Below are 27,076 nucleotides of genomic sequence, written 5' to 3' on the forward strand. Positions count from 1 at the left end.
TCAGCCACAGCAGCTCCTTTGCTATTGAACTATGCAGCATCATGCTGGAAGCAAGACATGTCCCTTTTGGGAGCCCTAGCCTCTCTTATAACAGCACTACCTTCCAAACTGGCCTTTTCTCTGCCCAGACCTACTTGGTGTAATTGTCTAATGGCCATGCATGGCTTTTGACTTCAACTGGAACCTTCTGTGTTACTAAACAGCTTGATGAGGGTTATGTGCAGGGACTGAAATAAAACAAGTGAGCTTGTGACACCTTGGAAAGGTAAATCAGCATCTTCACCTGCTAGCTTCTGGATCACTGAATAAGCAGTTAATTTCTGCTAGAAAGGAAATTTGGCATTTGCTTTTCCTGTCAGCCCATCGAACACCATACTAATGCTTGATAGTAACTAACCAAGCCGCGCACAAACCATATCTCCCTGTGCCAGTGGGGTATTCCATTAATCATGGCAGTTTTAACCACTTGAGGACCAGAGGTTTATGCCTCTCTAGTGACCAGGCCATTTTTTACAATTCCGCACTTAACAACTTTAACGGTTTATTGCTTGGCAGAAGCAATGGCATGATTTATAGAGTGCTTTTATTGATCAGATCTACAGAGGAGATTTGATTACATGTGGTTCCACATTTTATTTAAGCCCTGGTTAAAGCATCTTAAACCTGGAAATGTAGTAAGCAAGGCTTTAAATAAATTGTTTTGTCTTTTAAGGTGACAAAACTAAGCAGCATTTGCCAGAATGGCAAAAATTAACCTAAGTAAAAACTCAAGGAGGTTCCACTTCTGGTATATGAGACAGTACAACGAAGGGAGTGGGGGCATTTGCGAAATAACACAAAATGTGTGCTATACAGCAAATATGAATCATGTAATGGCAAATAAAACCAGAGAACAATTCTAAAAACAAACCCGTGCACTTAACTTACTATTATTCGGTCAAATGAGTTTAAAATATCCTATAAGGTGATTATCAAAGCAATAGTTGAAATAACATAAATAGCCCATGCTGGTGACCTTCAGTTTACAGGCTATTCATTGCCCCCTCTGCTAGTCGTAGAGTGCAGTAATTGGGCCCATTGCTGGAGTTGTGGTCCCGACCTCGGGATCATTGGTTCCAGTAAGAGTACAGTAACTCACGTCACTGTAGTTACCCACTGCATACTGAAGCAGTGTGGTGGTGGTACATGGTGCAGCTCAAGCTCTATGGGGGAAGGGGATGACAAAATGCCAAGACATAGAATCAGAATCAATTTTATTTCACCAAGTAAGTTTGCACCTACAAGGAATTTGTCTTGGCAGTTGCTTAACAAACACAAACAAAAACAATACAAGGGCAGACAGTGTGTATATTACAAGTCAAGGACATAAGTATAGTGGCAGTAAGCAATGTGAGAATTGCTCATTTACAGTTCTGTGCTGATTACTATCAAGTCCTAGCAGCTCTAACGTGGTTCAGCATTAAGTATGGCTACCGCTTGAGGAAAAAAACGGTTCCTGTGTCTGGAGGTTTTGGTAGTGATTGACCGGAATCTTACTCCTGAAGGCATTCGCTGGAAGATGGAGTGAGCTGGGTGAGAGGGGTCAGAGGCAATTTTGGTTGCTCTTTTTCTGCACCTGCTAGCGTAAAGATCCTGCAGGGAAGGTAAGCTACAGCCAATTATCCTTTCCGCTGATCGGATGATGCGCTGCAGCCTCCCCTTTTCTAATGCTGAGCAGGAGCTGAACCATACAGTCATAGATGATGTTATGGTGGATTCAATAATTGCAGTGTAGAACTGCACCATTAAATTTTGAGGTAGGCCAAACTTTTTCAGCTGCCGTAGATGGTACATCCTCTGTTGCGCTTTCTTGACAATAGTGGCCGTATTGTTATCCCATTTTAGGTTGTGTGAGATCGTGGACCGAAGAATGACTCTACCTGGGTTATTTTGGATCCATTTATGGTTAAGGGGAGGTGCTGGGGAGGAGATCTCCTAAAGTCTATTTTCATCTCCATGGTTTTGAGAGCGTTTAGTTCCAAGTTGTTGCTGCTGCACCAGGAGGAAAGCTGTCCCACCACATGCCTGTATGCAGACTCATCCCTATTTTGTATGAGACCAACTACTGTTGTGTCATCTGCAAACTTCAGAGCCTTAACAGATGGATCTGTGGAGATGCAGTCATTGGTGTACAGTGAGTAGAGCAGTGGGGAAAGCACACAGCCCTGGGGTGCACCAGTACTGATGGTCAGAGAGCTTGATGTGTGTTTACCAAGTCTAACACGCTGTCTCCTATCGGTTAGGAAATCGGTTATCCATTTGCAGATGGATTTAGGTATGTGTAGCTGGCATTATGGTATTAAATGCAGAGCTGTAATCTATAAATAAAATCCTCGTGTAGGTTCCTGGGGTGTCTAGATGCTGTAGTACATAATGCATACACATGTTCACGGCATCATCTGCAGATCTATTAGGCCTGTAGGAAAATTGCAGAGAGTCCAGCAGGGGATCTGTGATAGATTTCAGGTAAGCCTGGTGGGGGGGGGGGGTTAACTTGCCTTTGCCGCTGCCTAAAGATGATGTGGTCCACGTAACTCAACTACATTCTTCAATCTCGTAAGGTGAGGGAGAGCAGTGTGGATGGCAGCCTGTTACTGAGCCCTGGTGGTGCAGCGGCAGGTAGAAGTTGTAGTGCATCAAGACATTCAAATTAAAGGGAACCTAAAGCTTTGAGTCCTAATTAACAAATGAGCTCTGTACACTGCTTGGACTAATCTTCAATTGGTCTATCCGTCTTTATTCTTATAATTTTTTTTTCTTTAGAACAAGATTTTTGGATCCATTAACCACTTCAGCCCGAGAGCAATTTTCACATATAGGCGCTGCTCCCATTCATTCACCAATAACTTTATAACTACTTATCATACCTACATTATCTATATATTGTTTTTTTCAGGACAAATTCAACTTTTAGTGTGTGTTAATTTTGTTTAGTAATCCCCTTATTTTATGTGCATTTTAAAGGGAAAATAAGGGAAAAATTTAAAAAACAATTTCTCCATTTACATCCATTTTAGCTTTACATGAAACAGTGCCGAATATAAGTTAAACCCACTAATTTTATTTGCTCATCCCTCCTGGTTATTGAAACACTAAGATTATGTTCCTAGCACAATGTATGGTGACAATATTGTATTTGGAAATAAAGGTGTCTTTTTTTTTTTCTGTTTTCTATTTTTTGTTTTCTCGTTGTACACGATTGATTACAGTGTCTTATTTTGAAAAATAGTAATATACCCTCATGGCATACATATTTAAAAAGCCAGGTTCCTAAGGTAACAATATATGTTTCTTTCATATTCTTTTTGTTTTCATTTTACAAGTCTCTTATTTTGGTACAGAATATGCGAAATGTAATTTCTTTTGATTCAGTTTGTGACTAAAAAAAATACAGCAGACATGGGCCTCAACCCTAAAACTCTTAAAACGCTATTCTACAATTTATCACAGTTAAAATACCACCTATGTCTCTTGTAGTGTTCCTAAAACTTTCCCAAGTTTGATCATAATTCTGGAAATGACTTTTTATGTTTGAGTTTGTCCCTACCTATTTTTTCATGTGACGTGGTTTACAGCTTTTAGACACACCAAAATGTATTCTACAACTCGTCACGGTTGAAATGATACCACATGTGCCTTATTTAGTAGCAAACTGGTGGTGCACTGTCCACTACAACACTGGACAAATATATTCATCCAGTTAGGCTAAAGTGGTTAATTAATCCCCCCCCCCCCCCCCCCCCCTAATCTGGTGTTAATAATATCTGAAAATTGTAATCTAAATGGCCGCCTTATTTCTGTTTATTTTCACCAGGAAACTGCTTCTTTCTTGTTGCCTGCCAATGCATCTGTCGATTCATCTAGCACTTGTAGTGACAATGTCACAAAAATTCCACTCCTGGCCATCAAGTTTGGAAATGGCAGTTTACTCAGCATAAATTTCACAAAATCTGTGGCAACCTACCAGGTTGATGATTTGGTATTTACCTACAATCTTTCAGACAAAGTTCTCTTCCCTGATGCGGCTGATAATGGTGAGAATCATTATGTACAATTGTTCAGTTTTCAAAGTGTAATACCACATTTTTCTTATTGTTGGATCAATGACAAACAAACCATTATATGTAATTAAAATTGACCTCTGTGTTCTAGTCTGCAACCAGCAACAATTTCCAGCATGCCAAAATATCAATATTGTTGTTCCTAGCAACCATATCAGTACATCAGCCCAGTTTGCTAGAAGGAATGGCCACATATCCTTATTATCCTGCTTGTGTGATTTTGTCTAGAGAGTGAAGAGCAAACCTTCTATAACTAAACCTCCTCCTATTACCTACTATTCTCCAACCTCCAGACCCCCTCAGATTCTTGTGCTTCCATGGATCCTCTACTTCTGGGTTTTTCTATACTCAGCGATCCTCTACATCTGAAGTCACATTGGACAGACATGCGCCTCATTACTATTTAACACCCTTCGCTGTCCTGACTCTTAACTTCTACTGCAGCCCCCATGTTAAGCACCCATATTATCAAATCCCATATTACTCTGTTGCATTATCAATACACATGCCTGCCATGGTAAATATGTCGGGGTGCTCAGTGCCTGCCTCATCTGCTACTAACCTGTGGCAAAATAGAAGGGGTGAGTGATTTCCCATTCCAGACTTATTTATGGTATGGAACCTCAAGCCATGTGTGAATATTGGGTGCATGTCTTGGTGAGAAGAGTCCTCCTTAATTTTTATACTGGTATGAAGTTAATGATATCAGTGCCATTTCTCTTTCTCAGGCTAGACAAATATTTGATAATATAATAATTCTGCGCTCCTCACTAATCACCCCACAATAATATGTTCTTTGTTGGATCGCTGTGCAAATAGTGCGTGCACACACTCACTCAAAATAAAACAACAAAGGTAGCAGAGCGCTCAACAACTCTCAATAATATTGCAATGTCCAAGTCCCTTCAAGATTAATATTCATAAAGTCCTCCCATTACTGCACATCACTTCTGTGTCTCCCACAGTCTTCATGCATTACAACACTCCGTTACAGGAAAAACAGTATACGCTCACCAGAAGAGATGGCTAATCGGTTAAGATCAGCAAAACACGTGTTTGGCCCAGCCTGTAATAATTCTTCCTTTATCTGTTGTCGCTTTCCTTGTACTCATTGATCATGTGGAGAGAATGAACTTCAATAGTGTGATATTGTTACACAATAAGCATCTATTATCCACCAGTGCTCCCCTATTGGCCAACAGTAACACCAGCGTGTCTCCACCACCCTAATAGGTAAGCCTCTCACCAGATTCTGTGGCCGACCCCTCACAGACCAGCAATACGGCGTATGTATTATAAATCTTTGCCTCCAGCTTCCAATGTTCTAAAACTCAAACAACGCTTGACATAGCATAACTCCATTTATTTAAAGACAAGCATTAAAAGTAGTGCACTCACATGTATTCCGTAAAATTTGCGCATATAAAAAGTATCTTTCTCCTCGAGGTCTTAGCGTCTCACCGGCTCTCCAGGCCACGCCCAACTAGTTTCGTCATCCGACTCATCAGGGGCTTGGCCATTCGGAGCCGGCAGACGCTATAAGTTACCGCCCTTCAGTCACATGACCCCCTGCTACAGTCGGCGTCATTGGCCAGTTCTCTAGCCCAGACTTCTAATTTACCTCCTGATTGGCTGATATGTTGGCCTAATAGATTACAAAGGAACTACACCTCCCATAGTTCCACGCGCGCCGTTTTTTACACCAGTAGCCAACTCCAAAAGACTACAGTACCCAGAGTGCCACTGGTGTGTCAAGGACCAATCATATGAGCTAAAACACGGAGCGTGTCGGGCGGACTACACCGCTCAGCTGCTCTAAAAATGAATTATAACGATTCTAAAATTACAATTTAAAACTAAAAATGCCTATTGGTTCAAGGGAAGGGATTTTTTGGAGATTTTTTGGAGACAGTAATTTGCCTCTTTTATAACTATTATAAAGACAGCTGTAAATCAGCCAGATGCTTGGTATTTGCAACTCTTATGGGAATAATGGGTATTGCTGTGCATAAATATATTTGAATGAATAAGCCCCATGTGATGTTGGTGTCATAGGCCAGGATGGAAATTAGATGGCAGCGAAGTATATGACTGACTTACGGGCATCTCTATAAGAGTTGCAAATACCAAGCATCTGGCTGATTTACAGCTGTCTTTATAATAGTTATAAAAGAGGCAAATTACTGTCTCCAAAAAATCCCTTCCCTTGAACCAATAGGCATTTTTAGTTTTAAATTGTAATTTTAGAATCGTTATAATTCATTTTTAGAGCAGCTGAGCGGTGTAGTCCGCCCGACACGCTCCGTGTTTTAGCTCCTATGATTGGTCCTTGACACACCAGTGGCACTCTGGGTACTGTAGTCTTTTGGAGTTGGCTACTGGTGTAAAAAACGGCGCGCGTGGAACTATGGGAGGTGTAGTTCCTATGTAATCTATTAGGCCAACATATCAGCCAATCAGGAGGTAAATTAGAAGTCTGGGCTAGAGAACTGGCCAATGACGCCGACTGTAGCAGGGGGTCATGTGACTGAAGGGCGGTAACTTATAGCGTCTGCCGGCTCCGAATGGCCAAGCCCCTGATGAGTCGGATGACGAAACTAGTTGGGCGTGGCCTGGAGAGCCGGTGAGACGCTAAGACCTCGAGGAGAAAGATACTTTTTATATGCGCAAATTTTACGGAATACATGTGAGTGCACTACTTTTAATGCTTGTCTTTAAATAAATGGAGTTATGCTATGTCAAGCGTTGTTTGAGTTTTAGAACATTGGAAGCTGGAGGCAAAGATTTATAATACATACGCCGTATTGCTGGTCTGTGAGGGGTCGGCCACAGAATCTGGTGAGAGTCTTACCTATTAGGGTGGTGGAGACACGCTGGTGTTACTGTTGGCCAATAGGGGAGCACTGGTGGATAATAGATGCTTATTGTGTAACAATATCTCACTATTGAAGTTCATTCTCTCCACATGATCAATGAGTACAAGGAAAGCGACAACAGATAAAGGAAGAATTATTACAGGCTGGGCCAAACACGTGTTTTGCTGATCTTAACCGATTAGCCATCTCTTCTGGTGAGCGTATACTGTTTTTCCTGTAACGGAGTGTTGTAATGCATGAAGACTGTGGGAGACACAGAAGTGATGTGCAGTAATGGGAGGACTTTATGAATATTAATCTTGAAGGGACTTGGACTAGACAAATATTGCATCCACTCTGCTTGCTAAACCTTATGAACTCAGAATTTATGATGCCTCTTTGAGGGATTGAGTGAACAAGGGGACTAAAGGTGTGTACACACGCGCTACTGTAACAAACGATGGGTCACAAACAGTCTTATCAGTCTGCCTACAGAATGTACACGCATCCTACTGTCGGCAGAACGTCCACCCAGCGGGAGGGTCTGACGGACCCATCGTTTGTTACAATAGTGCGTGTGTGCGCACCTTAAGCTATTAATCAGCAAACAACCTCTCAAGACCCCATGAAGGGTTGGAACACACTAGGCAGAATCACATATGCATTTTTCAATAGCACATAGTGCAAAATGCATATGTGATTCTGAATAGTGTGTTCCTACCCTTAGATGTTCTGTTTCATTTAAGGCATTTTAATGACATGTATTTATGCCTGCAAAAAAAGCTATATATTCCCTTTTGATGTTGCATGTACTGTATATAGCTAGGGTTGCCACGGTATACGGCGGTATGATTGTGCATGGTAATCATACTATGTACAATCTCGTTTTACTGGTTTTCGGGGGGGGGGGGGGGGGGGGCGGGTTGCGGGGCAACGTAGCAGCGGGTGCATGAATAAATACTCACTGGGTCCTGCACGCTGTACTGGCTTCATTCTTCTTCCTGTTCTTGTTATTTCCCTGAAACAGCGCCCCATGGGTGCTATTAAAAGGAGATTATGCAAGAACAGGAAGTAGAATGAAACCAGTACAGGGTGCAGAACCCGGCAAGTGAGTATTTATCCCCACCGCTGGCTCTCTATGCTGCGGCCACCTACTACTGGCTACACAGATTCCTGGCTACCTATGCTGCGGCCACCTACTACTGGCTACACCTATCCCTTGCTACCTATGCTGCGGCCACATACTACTGGCTACCTATGCTGCAGCCACCTACTACTGGCTACACCTATCCCAGGCTACCTATGCTGCAGCCACCTACTACTGGCTACCTATGTTGTGGCCACCTACTACTGGGGGGTTCACATCATTTTAATGTAAGGGGTGCCCCGGGTCTAAATAATTGTAGAATACCGTCATACCGTTTTTTTTTGTTTGTTTTTTGCGGTTATCATACCGTGGACTTTCATACCGTTGCAACCCTATGTATAGCTGTCTGTTCCAACATCTTGTTAACAAACAAGATTTAAGTCTGAGGAAAGCTGCACAGCCGAAAGCTTGCTTACTCTTATTTTTTTAAGTTAGCTAATAAATGGTATCTTCCTGACTCAAAACGTCTTGCTTTTACTGATGGCTAACACAATACAACACTTTACCGCCTCTGCTTATGTGGAGAGAGCTAGCAGAGATTCTGCAGTCTATTCACAGCTGCTAAGACGTTTGATCTGGCTAAACAAACACCAAATACAGGGAGGTTTCTAGAAATCGTGCATAACTGACTCCGACATCTCTCAGACAACATTGATATATTTGGCCCAGTAAATTTCTGCAGCAACTATATGTGGAATAAAGATTTTTCATTGTGTACTCTGCAAGAGTTTCGATCTACTTCAACATTCTGTGATGTACTAACCTCACAAGTTGGTAATTTTTAGTTTTGTGTTTTGCTCTTTTTGAGCTGATCCTTTACAGACCCAGCCAGTAACCTCCTTTGCGAGAGCAAGTCACCTGTGTCTTTATAAGATCAGAAAGAAGTGACCAGCAAGCTTCTGTACACAAAAGTACTTTTTGTCTGTGAGTACATTTTCAAATACACTAATACTTCAAATTTTCATTTAGGAACTAAAGCAGTTTCTTCAAAGAGCAGCGAAATATCTGCTAAGGCAAACTTTGCATACCGCTGTTCCAATCCTCATCTGATCACAATGGGAGAAGTAAAACTAACACTTCATGATGTCAAGCTGGAAGCGTTTATGACTAGCAGTAACTACAGTAAAGATGGTAGGAATTTTCTCATTGTTCTCTACTGAAAATGAATCTTAACTATCTTTGTGGTAATGATGATCATTTACTTTCGTATTAACATTTCAAAATATGGAAAATGTAAAATCTTCTAAAGGACACCTGCAGTAAGAGATATATGGAGACTGCCTCATCTATTTCCTTTTAAACCATGCCAATTGCCCGGCTGTCCTGCTAATCCTCCGTCTCTTAATACCTTTTAGCCATATACCCTGAACAAGCATGCAGATGAAATGCTTGTTTGAATTTGTCACTTGCTTGTTTCAGTAGTGGGATTCTGACACTACTGATGCCAGAAAGCTTAGCAGAACTGCCAGGGAACTGGTATATAATACATACCTGGGGCTTCCTCCAGCACCATCCGCTTGGATCATGCCCACGGTACCGTCCTCCGCTGTCTGCAGCTTCAAGAACCGGTTCCCGTCAATTACATTAGTGGGAGTCAGTCTATGCCGGAGAAGTGCGCCCTCTCCTATCTCTCCATCGGCTGCGACTGATTGACGGAACCCGGTTCCTGAAGCTGCGGGTGGCGGAGTACAGCGGCGTGGGAGTGATCCAAGCGGATGGGGCTGGAGGAAGCTCCAGGTATTTATAACACTTTTTTTTTTTTTTTTTTTTGAGCTCTGAGTCACTTTTAAGTCAGGTCTAAAATGTGAGTAAACCTGCTATAGTAGTCTGTGTGGCCTGAGACAAACTTCTATTTTTCCATACACCAACACATATTTGGCTCCCTTAAAATGTGTGTGATTTGACAATGTTACTAATGGCCTAATTTTTTTCCTACCATATGGAAAAATTGCTTTAGATGTGGACGAGCTCCACTAACACAGGCTGTCAGATCTAAAGTGTATATGCATATAGGGTAAATGCATGCGGCCCAGGTAAGTGTGAAACCTGCCTGAGGGGAAGCTCCAACTGTATCTCACACAGGAGTGCAGATTTTTGCATATAGCAATAGTTGAAGGACAAGTCAGCAAGTGTTTTTGTTTGTTTGTTTTTCTTCTTCAGGCCCTGGAACATTATAGGAGTCTCTGGCTGCATTCCTAAACCTCTCTTTAGTTTTATAGACGTGTGCTGTGCGATAATGTCTCTATGGATGTAATTTAGTTGTCTTTTAGCCAAGGCTGTATGGGCTCTAGCCTTTTCCATAGGGATCTGTGGTGTCAGCTATTGAAAGGAGGAGTCTGTAGATTCCAGGTTAGTGATGGTTGCAGTAACATGGGATGAACAATGAGATGCAAACATTACCGAGTTCATGCAGGATTATTTACGGTATATGTGTATGCAGCTAGAAAATGGTCAAATCGGGTCCCACCAAAGTTTTTAAATAGATTTATCCATTTTCAATCTGCATAAATTTGCATACAAATTTACATAATCCTGCATGAACTCCGAAATATTTGCATCTCAGTGAGACCCCAGATTCCTGACGTCATGTTTTCAGGGCTCTCTAATGTAGCTTTAAAGCAGGGGTGTCAAACTCAAATCGCATAAAGGGCCAACATGTAAACAGTCTTAAGTCGCAGGCTAAATTAATTAAGATTTACCATTTATTGTCCCTTCTGCAGAGTAGCGCAGTGGAACAGTTTAATATTTACTCACTCTAGTGCTGTTTCTGGACTCCTCTGATCTCTCTGACAGCCACACACTCTATGCTGCATATTTCTGGCTCTAAATGCATGTTATATGATCGGACAACTGAAAGGACAACTGTAGTGAGAGTTATATAGAGGCTGCCATATTTATTTCCTTTGAAACCATACCAGTTGCCTGGCAGCACTGCTGATCTATTTGCCTCCAGTAGTGTCTGAATCACACCAGAAACATGCATGCAGCTAATCTTGTCAGATCTGACAATGTCAAACGCCTGATCTGCTGCATGCTTGTTCAGGGTCTATGGCTAAAAGTATTAGAGGCACAGGATCAGTAGGGCTGCCAGGTAACTGGTATTTCTTAAAAGGATATAATATCATAATATTGTGCTTGCAAAGGTGGTTTGCATTCCATTGTAGTTTAAAAATGTATGAGATATTCTGGTATTTTTCACTCCGGATTAATAAAACTCCATTTTAATTGATGAGAAAAATGTGTATTCCCTTTAAGGCCCCGTTCACACTGCACGCGTTTCCAGCCGCGTTTTGGAAACGCGTGCAGGTGGCCGACACGCACGACATCAGACATTGCATAGAGTGCAATGTCTGATGTTCACACTGCATGCGTTCCGGACCTGTGCGGTCCGGGAACGCATGCTGCACGCATTTTTTGTAAAAACGCATGGCTGTCCCATTCACTTTTCAGTGATGGGATCAGCCACGCAACGCATACGAACGCGGATGGCGTGCGTTCGTACGCGTTGCGGTCCGCATGCGTTGCGGTCTGCGCTCTGCAGTCTGAACGGGGCCTAAAGTCCCATACACAGTTGGCTAGCAGCCAAACTGAGAAACTCTCACAAAACCAACACAATCTACAAGCTTAGAACTCAACAAGGTCAAGTCACTAGCGACCCAAATAAGATTGTGCAAACCTTTCGCCACTTCTATCAATCCTTATACTCCGATACAACCCCACCCCAACATCAGAAAGTTTCCAACTTTCTCCGTCAAATACATTTTCCTAGGCTGGCGGAGGCCTCTAAGAACTTATTGAGTGCTCCTATAACCTCTGAAGAAATAAACACTGTCATTGGAAAACTTAAAAACAAAAATGCCCCAGGCCCTGACGGCCTAACGGCTCTTTATTATAAAAAATTTTAAGGTTTACTTTGCTCGCACCTGCAAGCCTTTCTAAACACACTTAGGAAAACTGAGCTTACTCATCCAGAGTTCTTGGACGCCTTCATCACTCTAAACCCGAAACCCAACAGAGACCCCCTTCAGCCTAAGAATTACAGGCCCATCTCCCTTCTCAATATAGATTACAAAATCTTTACCACTATTTTGACCCGCAGAATAAATCTCATCCTACCCTCTGTTGTCAAAAACGATCAAGTTGGCTTCATCCCGTTTAGACAAGCCACAGACAACATCAGGAAAAATGTCGCTCTAATCACTCATGCGAACAGAACTAAAAGACCGCTCATGACTCTGACACTAGACATTAAAAAAGCCTTTGATATGATTTATTGGCCCTACATGTTTGATGTCTTATCATATTTAGGCCTACCAGACCCCTATGCGCACTGGCTTACTCAAATATACTCCACCCCTCATGCAACCCTTAAGTTACCCGGATCCCCTAATGCCCCAATTTCTATACAAAGAGGGACTAGGCAGGGGTGCCCCCTATCCCCAGCTATATTCGCAATTATTATAAAACCACTGGCATCTTATCTTAGACAAAATACTTCAATCCAGTGCTATAAGATCTCAGGTGAAGAATTTAAACGTAGTCTATTCGCTGACGACATACTCCTTACAATTACTAACACCCATATATCAATTCCCAACTTAATGAAAGCTCTGAAATTTTTCGAAGGGTTCTCTGGTCTAAAGCTTAAATTACGAAAAATCAGAGGCAATGTACTGCAGATACACAAAGGCCCAGGCCCTAGATATCTCTAAACAGCACAACTTCCAACATCGCGAACACTATACACAATATTTAGGAATCAAACTCCCCAATGACTATACCCAGCTATACACCAAGAATTATGTTGCCCTGTATAGGGATCTGGTTGCTCTTCTCAGGTCGTGGAACAAGTTTAATATTTCATGGGCAGGAAGGATCGCGAGTGTGAAAATGACCCTCCTTCCCCAAATTCTATACTACTTTAGGGTCCTCCCAACCCCAATTAAAAAAAATCTGATTTACTGCTACTTCAGAAAGAAATAACTAAATTCATATGGGCTGATAAAAAAACCCTCTAATTTCCTGTAAAATACTTTACTGGCACAAGACAGTAGGAGGCTTATCTGTACCTAACCTCCACTTGCACTATAAAGCAGCTCAACTCGCGATCCTCCCAACCATTTACAGTGAAGCACACGCCCCCAGATGGGTTTCCCTAGAAAATCTCCTTGTATTCCCCCTCACGTGGAAGGACCTACTATGGTCTAACACTAAAGATATAAGCTCAGTGCGAGCTAATTCCATTATAACCTACAATACGCTGAAATTATGGAGATCAATCAGATTTTTTATTTCTCTCCTATCTACCCCCTCCATATTAACTGAAATCGAATCTAACCTGGACTTCCCCGTCTCCAGGCACCGTCATTCTCGTGGTGGGCTACAGAAACTAACCCCACAATCAAGACCTATTTAGCCAGAGGAATGATCCCCACATGGAACCAATTGATAGACATTACGAAGCCCTGTACTTCAGCCTGGCTCAATGTACGGCAACTATATCACGTCCTCTCAAAGTTAGCTAAGCTGGGTACATTTATCCAACCTACGCATTTTGAAAGCATATGCTTGCATGACCCTATGCAGAAAGGTGTGCTTTCATACCTTTACGCCATGCTTAAAGGGGCACTATGGCTAAATTCTTCTTATATTCGCATTTAATATAAAATATGTGCAATTGTAGCAATGTGTAAGACTTGTTTTATGGCTGAATAAAACTCTGTTTAAATATTGCTTTACCCTAAATCAGTGCTGGAGTCCCGTCGCCAGAGAAAGCTAAGCGACGCTGAACCAGCACATTCCATTCTGCAGGAGGAGGCTGCCTTATCAGTCGTTTCATCTGAAGTTGTAATCTCCCCCTTTGATGTATCGGGAGAGGTTTCACCCAACCTCTAACTGCACATTAGTGCTGTTACAGCTCCTCTGATCTGCCGTACGTCTCAGGACAATGACTTACGGCTCTGAAGAAAAAAATGCTCCCAGCTGAGGCCCCCCTTCAGAGAAGCTGGCACAGGCAGGGTCACCACTTGTTGTCAGTTGTCATGGAGACCAGCTTCTCTTATGCACAGGATTCCAGCGTCTTGATTCAGCACACGCAAGTGCTGTGTAGCCAGTGTCCTGCGTGTGTCTCTGAAGGGGAGCCTCAGCGGGGAGCATTTTTTTCTTCAGAGCCGTACGTCATTGTCCTGAGACATACGGCAGATCAGAGGAGCTGTAACAGCACTAATGTGCAGTTAGACATTGGGTGAAACCTCTCCCGATACATCAAAGGGGGAGATTACAACTTCAGATGAAACGACTGATAAGGCAGCCTCCTCCTGCAGAATGGAATGTGCTGGTTCAGCGTCGCTTAGCTTTCTCTGGCGACGGGACTCCAGCACTGATTTAGGGTAAAGCAATATTGAAGCAGAGTTTTATTCAGCCACAATACAAGTCTTACACATTGCTACAATTGCACATATTTTATATTAAATGATAATATAAGAAGAATTTAGCCATAGTGCCCCTTTAATGCCCCGCCACCCAACTGTACGCATCAGTATCAAAAACAATGGGAGTCTGACCTCCATATCCAACTTGATGACGAGGAATGGTCCCAGTGCTTGGAGACTCTATCTAGGGGAAGCCTGCAAACCACGAATATGGAAGTGTCTTTACGTCTGCTGCAGCGTACGTACCTAGTTCCCCATAGTATACACCAAATCGACCCCACAAAAAGAAAGCTCTCTGCTTTAGAGGCTTTAAGGTTACAGGCACCATGTACCACACATGGTTCTCATGCCCAAGGGTCTCCCGTCTCTGGGGAAGGATCCGTCTTTTAATTAACAAATTAATCCCTAAACCTATCACACTTGATCCGAAAATCTTCCTCTTAGGCTATAAACCAAAAACTATGTTGCATGCCCAGCATAAACTTGTCCAATTCATAATCTCCGCAACAAAGACACATATTGCTGCTAACTGGAACTCTCCCCACCTTGCATACTTACAAGTACTTGAGAGAATAAACCTTATAATGTCTTGTGAGCGTATTAATGCTATTCTCAACGACAGGCTACCTCAATTCCAGAAGGTGTGGGACCCCTGGGCATCCAACAAATTATCTAAAGGGGCTCAAACGCAACTAGACCTTAACCCCTCTGCCTGATTGAGTTCTTTCAATATAGTCACAAACTGACTAGCCTATTTTCATTATTCCTCCTCTGTAAACATCCCTAATACCTGGAACTCATAAAAACGTCACTAGCACACCCCAAAATACTAGATATAACCACTTGCAACTTCCCAGTGGAGCCGGCCGTGGTGTTCTTATTTCCTTACTCTGTGTTTTTATCTTATCTTGTCTTGCATACATGTTCTGTTATTCTATTCAGAGCGTAATTGTAATCTAAACTCTATGTACCTTCAAATGTCTGTAGCCCATGTTGGGCAGATACAGATTTTTTGTACAACGTTACTGTGTTCTTTTGTCTATGCAACTTTGGCACTTAAGTGCCCAATAAAAGTTTGTTGAAACTAAAGTCCCATGCACATTTAAAATCTGCTTTATAAACTACATTGGCTAAGAGAAATGCCTAGGATGTACTGTGGGGTAGAGGCCTGCATCGGGGCAGGTACCCGCGGGTTACCTGAAATGTGGGTCTGGTTCAGGTACCAGTTTTGATTCTAATCAGGTATCGGCCTGCGGGTTGGCTCGTGGGTAGTGAAAGCAAGCAAGCATGAGATAATTCTGTGTCTTTTGCTTCCCAAAATCTGATGCTGCTGGAACAAGAATATTTAATTACTTGTTTGCTACTGCTCATCTTTAATGCCAGCAGACTCCTTCCTGCTCTCAACTTGACTCTATTGCGGGTCTAAAGGCCTGCAGGTCGGGTGTGGGTACCGGGTTCACCAGAAAGTGGGTTGTGGGTCGGGTGTGGATAGTGGGGCTACGGGTGCTGGTCTGAAAAATTAGACCCGCGCAGCCCTCTATGGTGGGGCTACCTGTGTCCTAGAATTTATTTTATTTATAAAGCGCCAACATATTACGCAGCGCTGCACATTAGTTTAGGTTACAGACAATATTTAGGAGTGACATACAGCAATATGACAATACAGGAATACAAGGACTAGATCATGCACCACAGTATGAGTACAAGGTAATACTTAGTCAGTCACTGGAGGGGAGCATGGAGATTAGGCAAGTTAGGTTCACTTAGATGCATAGCATGGGTTCACAGTAATGGAGGTGCAGGATCAGGTAGGACACAAAAGGAGGAGGATCCTGCCCAAAGGCTTACAATCTAGAGGGTTCACCTCATACTGAGTTTAGAGGAGCTTGAATGCATGGTGCCTGCAAGCTGTTGTGGTTCAGTGTGTGATTACACTCTTACTTTTTACACCCTAGAAAGTTTATGCAAAGAAGATATTGCTCCAACCAGTGCTCCTACAGTTCCACCGACCACTGCTCCAGTAAACCCCAAAACACCGGAAGTTGGAAAATACAGAGTAAATGGATCATCAGGAGCTTGTTTGTTGGCGGAAATGGGACTGCAGCTTAATTTCACTTACACCAATAAAACTGACAAGGTAAATTCTGTCTGTCTGTACAGGGGTGGATACTGACTAGCAAACCACTTGTTTTACATGGTGGGGGGAGCGGTGGGCATACATTTGAAATCGGCGCCGCTAGACTTGGGCGCAAAATACAGCCGGTATACGGCTGATCCTGCTTCTGCACAAGTCCGGGCCGTGTTAATTACTATTCCCCCTCCAGGCCGCCATGGATAGTGGGGAATTATTATTTTTTTTATTTTTTTTAAGCAACTTTGGCTCTGTCTGCTGACGGTGCTGACGTTACTCACTGAGCGCCGCTATAGATGTGATTCCTATTCTAGTCTATGGTGGCATCGGCTGCGTCCAAATCTAGCACCGGTGAAAAGCACTGCTCCGAGCGGGGGGGGGGAGGGGGGTTTGGGGCTTCCCCGTCCTCAGCAGAGGGGATCCAGCACTACCACAAAAGTCCATTTGTCATTGTTTGCAGTCAATCCTGAGCAGGCGCCCTACCACATTTCCGCACTGGGGCTCCGGCGGAAATGTTTGAGCCTGATCGGGTTGGCGCTGCTGCACAGGAGCGAGCCATCTGCACAATAGAGCGGACCCGATCTGGATCGGCTATTTCCCCTAGTACTTAGGCAGAGGAATGTAAATATTATTGCTGTTGGCTCGGGGGTCCCAGCGCTGGAACGGGCTGGTTGAGGAGGAAAGGGGAAGACTCGTTAGGATCCAGAGGCTTCCCCTTTCCGAGGTATCCGTTTATTTTAAAACTCAGATTCTCTTTAAAGTGAATTAGAGACAAAGCACCCTCGTGTATTTTACTATATCTGTCAGTTGGAACATTAGAGAAAACGCCTACCCTGCTCTGTTTCATTCTTCACTGTTCATCCTGCTTTTAATCAGCCCTGATAAAATCCCAGACTGAGCATTGTCTAACTTTGCTCAGGAATCATTATAGCTGAGTCTGTCTTCTCTGATGTCTAAAATCCCCGACTGAGCATTCAGTCTGGCTTTGCTATGACTCAGCTATAATGAGCCAGAAGGGGGCAGGATTGGGCTTGAAGAGACATCAGAGTAGACAGACTCCGCTATAATGATTCCTGAGCAAAGCCAGACTGAATGCTCAGTGGGGGATTTTATCAGGGCTGATAAGAAGCAAGCTGTGCAGTTAAAAATGAAACGGAGCAGGGTAGGCGTTTTCTCAAATGTTACGATAGATAGATAGATAGAGAGATACATGAAGGTGCTTTGTCTCTGAAATGAGTGATATGAGGGCTGCCATATTTATTTCCTTTTAAACAATATCAGTTGACTGGCTATCCTGCTAATCTGGTGTCTCTTACACTTTCAGCCACAGACCCTTAACAAGCATGCTGCAGATCAGGTATTTCTGACAAAATTAGCTTCATGCTTGTTTCTGGTGTGATTCAGACACTACTGCAGTCAAATAAATCAGCGGGGCTGCCAGGCAGCTGGTATTGTTTATAAGGAAATAAATATGTCTGCCTCAATTCTTCTCACTTCAGTTGTCCTTAAGGCTCCTATGCCCCATATCTTCTCTTGATCACCTCTGGGCACCTGTATCACATGACCTGACGGCATTTACAAGTTCATGTGCCATCAGGCACTGATGAGGAGAGAAAAGACGGGTGAGCTGAACGCATCTACACTTGCCACGGGCCCGGACCGTACACAATACATGATGGAGACCTAGGGGCGAGGCAGGAGTAGGCTGCGGAATGGAAGTTGCCAGATTGGCCAATCAAAATTGGATGTGTATGCCCCTAAGCCATGCCCCTCCCTCCGAGACCCCCATATTGATCCCACATTGCTACAAACTGTCTCCCCCCCCCCCCCCCCCCCCCCTTGCAGCCATACCCTTTGCTGCTCCAAATATTGGGGTAGGTATGTGGATATAATAGCCATACTTCCCCTCTAGTCTTAAACAAAGGGAAAAGCTGAATGATTTCAGTGCCACTTCCTCTCCCTGATGTCAGCCTCTGAGGTCAGGCCACTGTGATGATGCAGCAGCCTGCCTCCAGAAGCCTGAATGGAGGCTCCATCATGTCATCATTGCTGGAATGTTTGTAAGCCGTGTGTGTGGGGGGGGGGGGGGGGGGGGGAGGCACAGCACTTTGATTTAGGGGACAGGTTTTAAATTTTAACAGAGCATGTAAAACAGTAACATTTTTGTAACAAATAGTATGTACATAAGTGAATAGACACTCATGTGTAAGAGAAGAAAGCTGTTGACAAGGCATTAAGATAAAGTTATAAGTTTACAATAACAGTTATTAAAACAGAGTAAAGCAGCCAAGAAACATGAAAACATTAATTGCAGTGGAAACAAAAGTTACATATTAGTGATCTCATGAGGAATAACCAACATTTGTCCCCTCATCCAGGTAGTGAAGGTATGGTAATAAGCTTTTTGTGTGCGGTGTATGGGGAGTCAGGAGCCACCCATTCATAGAACCTGAGAGGCTGGGTGGGGTCCGACTTCCTAAGACTAGAGATTTGTAAGCTCAGTTGGTCTAATCACCTGTGTGATTAGGAACTATCGATTTAGTACATGTGTTGGGGGGGGGGGGGGGGGGATCTATATGGCTTTGTATGCATAAGCATCAGGAGTAATATACATTTATTTTTATGTTTTCAGGTGGCTACTTATGAATTTAATATTGATCCAAAACGTGTCTCTGTCGGTGGGGAGTGCCATAATAGCTCAGTAACTCTGACCCTTTCCTCTGCTGGCCTTGATCTCCTGTTCAACTTCACACTGGTGAGTATATTAGACAGATTTCCCAACCTCTGTGTACCTTCACTGCATCTGGAATGGCATTGCTCCATCTTATTTCTTCTCCGCTAGCCATAATTATCATAGTAAATAATTTTGTCCTTGCTATCCATGAGGACTTGTGTCTCCTACGGTATATGAATCTGAACTACTGTTGCTGTTATTTAGATGATACTCAAGTCTCTTATTGTAGTGAAATGTGTTGTAATAATTGATACATCTGGAACGCATAGATATTTCTAGTGGTAATGATAGATTTGGCTCCAGAAGGTGAGCTCTACTGAAAGAAGTGATCTAGATTTGCTTATAATATTTACATATACATCAGGGAAACTTGAAGTTACTAGAAAACTAAGGTTTCCATAGTTACTACCTTGTTTGTTTTTTAAATGCTGGTTTCCTGGCTGTCCGGATTATTTACTGTCTTTAATACTTTGTGAATCACAACAAAGTCTGCAGAATAGGTGGCCAGACTCTACATGACTTCACTACCTGCATGTTGGTTCCAGCCATGACAGCCATGCATCTTAGCCTTAGCTATCTTGGCCATACACAGACTGTTTTATAATAATTTCTGGGACCGGTTATATGCTTTAAATGCACTGTAAATGGAATGGTTCATGAGAGGCTAATATTTCTGAGTCGATGCAAATTTATGCAGCTTGGTAATGGACCAGTCAAGCAGTCCATTTCCAAGTTAGATAGATTTTCTGAAAATTTGCAGCAACTCAGAATTCTTATTAGCTGCTCACTAATCCATTTCTAAATGCGACCTGTATCTTTTTAATCATGATCTTTGTTGTTCAGATAGTCGCATATTTTCATCCAATCATGTCTGCTGTTCTGTTTCAGAACAATACTGCAAATAAATTTTACCTCAGTCAAGTCCATATAAACACATCGGTGATCCCTGATGATAAAGGTATGTATCTACACAGACTCTATACAAAGTGGTGTGACAGCTGAACCTGCTGTCAATGTTTCTCAGCTGCTTGATGTAAGGAGTCTTAAAAGATTGTTTTTTTCCTCAAATCCTGCAGATCCTGATTTTACTGCAGACAATAGTAGCCTGTCCTACTTGCAGACAACAACTCGCAAGTCCTTCAAGTGCAACGCTAAGCAGACTTTCCAGATCAACAACAACTTTTCCATTGTCACCTACAACCTTCAGATCCAAGCCTTCAATTTTGATGAAAACAAGTTTGGACCTGGTAAGAAACCATTTATTGCTTACATATAGCACTATCTGTACTCAAGGAAACAGAGTTTAACATTTACTTTTTGAATGTTTCTGCATATCACGTGGGGTTGCATTTTTGTTTTTGTTTTTTTAATGTTTAAATGTATCTTTAATGAACAGTAGTCTGCAGGTGACCAAAGCTGCTTGTTATCTGCAGATACAACTAGATCACTAGATCAAATATATCTTGTGGGTATCTTGACCGCGTACGAGAGATAATGGCGCTGGAGACTTGGGCGCAGGACACAGCCTGTATATGGCTGATCCGGCTGACGCACAAGTCCAGGCTGTGTTAATTACTATTCCCCCTCCAGGCCGCCATTGATGGTGGGGAATGAAATAATTCGGCTTCCAGCTATTGCTGGAAGCCAAATTATTGTTTTAAAAACAACTTTAGCTCCGTCTTCTGACGGCACTGAAGTTACTCCCTGTGCCTGCTATAGCCGTAGTTCCTATTACGGCCTATGGTGGCGCTGGCTGCACCCAAGTCTCCTGCGCAGCTGCGCCCAAGTCTCCAGCGCTGGATTTGAAGTGTTCGATCTTGACCACCTTTCCAGGTTGACCTGTCTTTAACCTCCCTGGCGGTCTATTAAAACCGCCAGGGGGCAGCGCAGCACTTGACATTTTTTCCCCCTCTATCATGTAGCTAGCCTAGCGCAAGCTACATGATGGCCGCTGTGCAGCGGCATCCCCCACCCCCTCCGATCGCCTCCTGCGATCAGCGCAAACAAGAAATCCCGTTCAGAACTATGGCGACGACCGTCATGGACGTCATCTGCAGTCCCGATCCACCCCTCAGCGCTGCCTGGCGCTTATAGGCCAGGCTGCGCAAGGGGTCTGGGGGGGGCGCGGTGGGTAGCGGCGGATCGGCGGCGATCAGGAAGTACACGCAGCTAGCAAAGTGCTAGCTGCGTGTACAAAAAAAAAATTATACAAATCGGCCCAGCAAGGCCTGAGAAATCCTCCTGCGCAGCATAGCCCATGCTCAGCACGGGCTTACCGCCAGGGAGGTTAATATTCAGGAAAGGGAATAGCAGAAGTACACCGCATTAGCAGATCTGGGCATTTTCAGCTGACACCCCCAGCTAAGTGCTCTGTGACTGTGGCAAACCTTCCCTTATTGTCAGGTTCCTAATAAGCCAGCCCTTTCTACACAAAGCTCCACTTTACTGCAAAAACATTAAAGAAAACCTGTAATGAGAAAAACTTCCCCTGGGGGTACTCACCTCGGGTGGGGGAAGCCTCCATATCCTATTGAGGCTTCCCCCGTCCTCCTCGGTCCCACGGCAGCGGCAAAAATCCTCCCGGAAAGGCGGGTATGTAAATATTTACCTCCCGGGCTCCAGCGCAGGCGCAGTATCGGCTCTCCGCCTCGGAAATAGCCGATCGCTGTCGGGCTGCTCTACTGCGCAGGCGCAAGTCTCCTGCGCAGTAGACCAGACCCGACGGAGATCGGCTATTTTCACCTATCTCCGTGCTGAGAGCCGCAACAGCGCCCCCGCTGGAGCCAGGAAAGGTATATAAATCAGCACTTGTCAGCCTTGTCGAGGGAGGATTCCGGGACACTTCTGGGGAGTCAGCGCTGGACTGCCTGCAGCTACAGGGGAGGGGGAAGCCTCATTGGGACCCCGAGGCTTCCCCCTACCTAGGTGAGTAACCCCCCCCCCAGGGACTTTTTTTTTGTTACAGGGCCTCTTTAAACTACCCCTGAATCAGGGTAAAAAATAAGCAATCCAACCTAGCCCCGCCATGGGCTTTATTATCACCTGAGTAGATGCTGCTCGTTGTCCCCAGGGTCTCTCCCATTCCCAATCTTATCTTCCCAGCCTCCTGGAAGTTCATCCAAGTGGCGCAGAGCGTTTCTGAACTGCGCATGTGGGAGTTGCACAGTGCACATGTGCTGTTAATGAAGGTGCTCATGGGTAAACGCTGGCTTATGCTGTGCACATGCGGTTTAGAGTTCAAGCCTGCTTAGTTAGGAATTGTACTCAGGGAAACTTCTGGAAAAGTATTTGACGGAGGGATCCAATCAAATTACTGGAGGAACCCCAAGGACGATGAGCAGTACCTGGACACTCAGGTCATCGTTCAATATTTGTTCCTCTATATTTAAGGGTACTGAAGTGCTCGTTTTAGAATTCTTGTCTTCTGGGCAACTAGTAAATTGGTTATCCTGGCAGAGATCACATTAGGCATGATTCACAGATTTTTCAGGTTAAGTCGCGCTCCGTAGAAGAAAACAAGGGTGTACACACCCATCCATCAGGTGGATCACAATAGCGTACAGAAGTAACAGAGGCGCCAACAGGATAAAATATCAGATTCGCTGTGCTTTATACACTCACTTCTAATTTACTCCGGTTATGGTTTTTGCCTGAGGAAGCGGGCTTGAGACCCGTGAAACGCGTTGCATATTTTTTTTGCAGTAAGAATTAACTTTTGATCATTTAGAATCGTTGTGTTTGTCCTGGGGAGGTAAGTCCACCCTTACCTCCCATCTTATTTTGTTTTAAATTTATGATATTTTATCCTGTTGGCGCCACTGTTACTTCTGTAACTTATTTTGAGTGATTATTTTGCTGATTGTGTGTTTAAGATATACTCACTGTATAAGACTACCCCTCTTTCAACGCGCATTAAATAAAAAAAAAAAAAAAAAAAAAAAATCATATACTGGTGCTATGTATGAACAGATACTGGTGCTGTACTGTATGTGTTGTCCAGTATATAACAGTATATAGACGATTGACTGGTTGGATTGGTCAACTCTCCCTCTGCCTAAGTGGATTGGTCAGCTCTCCTTGTCTATCAGAGCGGTATGGAAAAATTCGATCGTACTGTGCCCATAAAACACGCCTCTTTCACCCTTCTGACCCACCCTTGTATCCTATTTACCTCCTTCTCTGACTCTCAGATCTCGCACACGTGCATCTGCGCTGCTTCACTAAAGTCCTCAGCAGCGAGATCTGAGAGGCGGTAATAGGATAGGATCTCACACGTGTGCGCCTGCGCTGCTTCACTACAGTCCTCAGCAGCGAGATCTGAGAGGCGGTAATAGGATAGGATCTCACACATGTGCGCCTGCGCTGCTTCACTACAGTCCTCAGCAGCGAGATCTGAAAAGCGGTAATAGGATAGGATCTCACACATGTGCGCCTGCGCTACTTCACTACAGTCCTCAGCAGCGAGATCTGAGAGGCAGTAATAGGATAGGATCTCACACACGTGCGCCTGCGATGCTTCACTAAAGTCCTTAGCAGTGAGATCTGAGAGTCGGTAACAGGATAGAGCGTATCACCCGGCATCAATGACACTCTGCGTATAAGACGACCCCCGACTTTTCAGAATATTTTCAAGGGTTAAAAAGTAGTCTTATACGACAGAATATACAGTGTATAGAAAGTACAGCAAGGTGAGATTTCCTTCCTCAGCACAGAGTGGAATGCTTGACCCAGTCACTGTCCTTCCACACCTGAAGTTAACTTTGTGGCCAGCGCTGCAACTACAGTACTTACAGTTCAGCAGCTCTTCCCTGGACAGTGTGCAATGGAATATTTAACCTGCACGTAAAAACTATTTAATTCTGCATGTAGTAAGAACACACACACACAGAGGGTAAATGCTGTATTACTGGCAGGGATGTGCTGGTAAGGAGTTGGTGAAACTACACAGCTGTAGTGTTCCAGTGCAGGAATAGTAGAACAGCGCATGTAGTCTGAACATCAGACAGTGCAGTCTATGGACTTCTGATGTTCTTGCTGATCCCACCCCATCCGCGTTGCTGAAATGCGCATGACAAAGAATATAGTGTGAACAAGGGCTTAAAATTGAATCCGATGTGAGAGTGATATGGAGGCTGCCATATTTATTTCCTTTTGAGCAATACCTTTTTGCCTGGCTATCCTGCTGATCCTCTGCCTCTGATACTTTTAGCTATTAACCCTGAACAAGCGTACAACAGATCGGGTATTTCTGACAGTCAGTCTGACAAGTATAGCTGAATATGCTTCTTTCTCGTATGATTCAGGCAATTCTGCAGCCAAATAGATCAGCACGGCTGCCAGGCAACTGGTATTTAGAAATGAATAAATATGACAGTCTCCATATGACTCTCACTTTGGGTTCACTTGAAGTGCGAGATATGCCTAGCAATGAGTACTGCACTTGTGTTCACAGTGGCTTGTCATAGTACAGTATCTGTAAGAGTTGGCTGAATACTGCCACCCAGTGGATATATTACATATTGAGGTAGAATGCTTGTTTCATAATGCCTGGTTTCTGATACAAATGTGTCATTTTAGAATGGAATGACAATGCTGTGTGGTTGAGATACAGTGTTTGCTTTGTATATGCAGTAGTGTGCAGGAAAGTTCCTGCTCTTGCACTTCCCTTTTTAAAAGATAGGATGTATAAGATAACTATGAAACATTATTGCTCTTCAGCAAACAATCGGAGCTATTTCGCTGTGCTGCGGTGTTCCTGTTTGAATGCTATCCATGGAGGAACAGTGCAGATTCGTTCTAGGGGGGCCTTTGGAAGGCTAATTTTTCCAGAGCTGTGGAATTGATTAGTCGGGGAATCAGAGCAAATTGTGGGTACCTGGAGTCTGAGTTGGAGGTTTCATAAACGTTGGAACTCAGTATACTTACCAGGACTGTGGATTTGGTACAAAAATCATCTAAGGAAGAGGAGTCTGAGCCATTGTGGGTACCTGGAGTTGGCGTCTGAGTAGGTGCGTTCATAAACTTAGGAGTCGCATGATTTTTGTACCGACTCCACAGCCCTGCATTTTTCTGCTAGAAGTTATTTAATGATGCATCGTGTTACATTTAAATATGGTGCTCTATAGAACAAGTTTGTGTGCGTTTTGTTTCCACTGATTTCTTAATTCTAATTGTGTCCCCCTTCTTTCTAGCTGTGGAATGTACAGAAGATCAGAATGGCATGTTGGTGCCCATTGTGGTCGGTGCCGCTCTTGCTGGACTGGTGTTAATTGTGCTGATTGCCTATCTCATTGGAAGAAAGAGAAGTCATGCTGGCTATCAAACAATATAAATCATGTTTTATTCCCTTTCGGTTTATATTTTACCACTAGCTCTATACGGATATGCAGTGATCCAACATTTTTTGGATAGGGACTTTCATTTGTGTGAGCAAGATTTCATGCGAAACTGCTTCATAAGATATCATGGTGTTTTTAATCTGAATTGCCACTGAAAAGCATACATTGACTATGCACTGAAGGATTAATCCTCAAATTAATTTTTTTTTCCGGGGAGGGGGGAGGGGGTGGGAGGTGGGATTCTTACTGAAATAGGAAAATTTTGATTAGTTTTAAATAATTCAAATGTATGCTCACTTGAAAGCCCTACTTCTATAGGGTTCAACTTAATCTCAAAGGGAATTTCTTCAATACTACAGTTACTAAGTACTGCAGAGCATTTTGTTTTGAAACTGAATAGACTTACAAGCACGTCCATGTAACAGGCTGTAGTGTCCTTGTCTGGGATCCAGTGACTCTGTTTAGCCTGGGACAGGAGTCAGTCCCGTGCTCATGCAGGGCATTAATGATGCACTATTGTAATTACTCTTGTCTTGTTTGCTCTTCTCGATGCTCTGCTTTTTCAGAGCTGCTCATTTTTCTAAAACTGTAAGCTGGGTGTGCTTTTTTTTTTCCTCCTTGAAACATTTGTCTTTTTAATTGGAATTTGAAAGATTGGAAGGTATTTTTCTGCACATGTGTACAGTATAGATATGTATATGTGGATTGCCTTGCTTGATGCCAGGTTGAGGTTGTACACTGCAAGAAATGTTTGCATTGCCTTAACAATGCTAATAAAAGATTTTTTTCTTTAAGTAGTTTATGCATGTCTTTCTTTTCCTTATTGACCTACACACTGGAAAACTGGAACCAGTGTGAGAGGTTAGGTGTGCTCAAGTTAGACACAACATAGGGATGGGCTCACGAGTAATCACCAGTCCGAAAGGACTCCAATTAGTAATTAAAATGAGCCGTAATTGCCGCAGCTGGATAAGGGGTTATTTACCCACAATTATGCCGTCCTGCCTGCGCTCCAAATAGCTTGCACACATTTCAAGCCTCACCGTGGCACACTTCCTCCTTCCGGCTTGGAGGAAGTGCGCATAGTGAGGCTTGAATTTGGAGCGCAGGCAGGACGACAGAATTGTGGGTAAATAACCCCTTATCATCCAGCCGCACAGCTGCGGCAATTACGGCTCATTTTAATTATGAATTTGAGTCCTTACGCACTCGTGATTGCGTCGTGAGCCCATCCCTACCATCCATGCTGGTAAGTTAAAGCAAACCTGAAGCAATAAAGAAAAAAAAAAAGTATGATATGGGTTGTATGTGTAGTATGGATAAGGTCTCATACTCTGACT

General features: G+C 43.5%; 1 protein-coding gene across 1 annotated transcript in view; it reads left to right on the top strand.

Moving 5' to 3' along the window:
- The window catches only part of LAMP1 (lysosomal associated membrane protein 1), a 45,200-nt gene extending 18,670 nt beyond the window's left edge, over positions 1 to 26,530 (top strand). The window contains exons 3-9 of the mRNA XM_068268091.1: positions 3,854 to 4,073; positions 9,072 to 9,233; positions 16,489 to 16,670; positions 19,297 to 19,419; positions 20,287 to 20,356; positions 20,475 to 20,645; positions 25,590 to 26,530. Of these exons, the coding sequence (XP_068124192.1) occupies positions 3,854 to 4,073; positions 9,072 to 9,233; positions 16,489 to 16,670; positions 19,297 to 19,419; positions 20,287 to 20,356; positions 20,475 to 20,645; positions 25,590 to 25,729 (1,068 nt within the window). The 3' untranslated portion in view covers positions 25,730 to 26,530. The remainder of the gene's footprint in view (positions 1 to 3,853; positions 4,074 to 9,071; positions 9,234 to 16,488; positions 16,671 to 19,296; positions 19,420 to 20,286; positions 20,357 to 20,474; positions 20,646 to 25,589) is intronic.
- The last annotated feature ends 546 nt before the right edge of the window (positions 26,531 to 27,076 follow it).

This window comes from Hyperolius riggenbachi, chromosome 2 (genome assembly GCF_040937935.1).
Source record: "Hyperolius riggenbachi isolate aHypRig1 chromosome 2, aHypRig1.pri, whole genome shotgun sequence".
NCBI lineage: Eukaryota > Metazoa > Chordata > Amphibia > Anura > Hyperoliidae > Hyperolius > Hyperolius riggenbachi.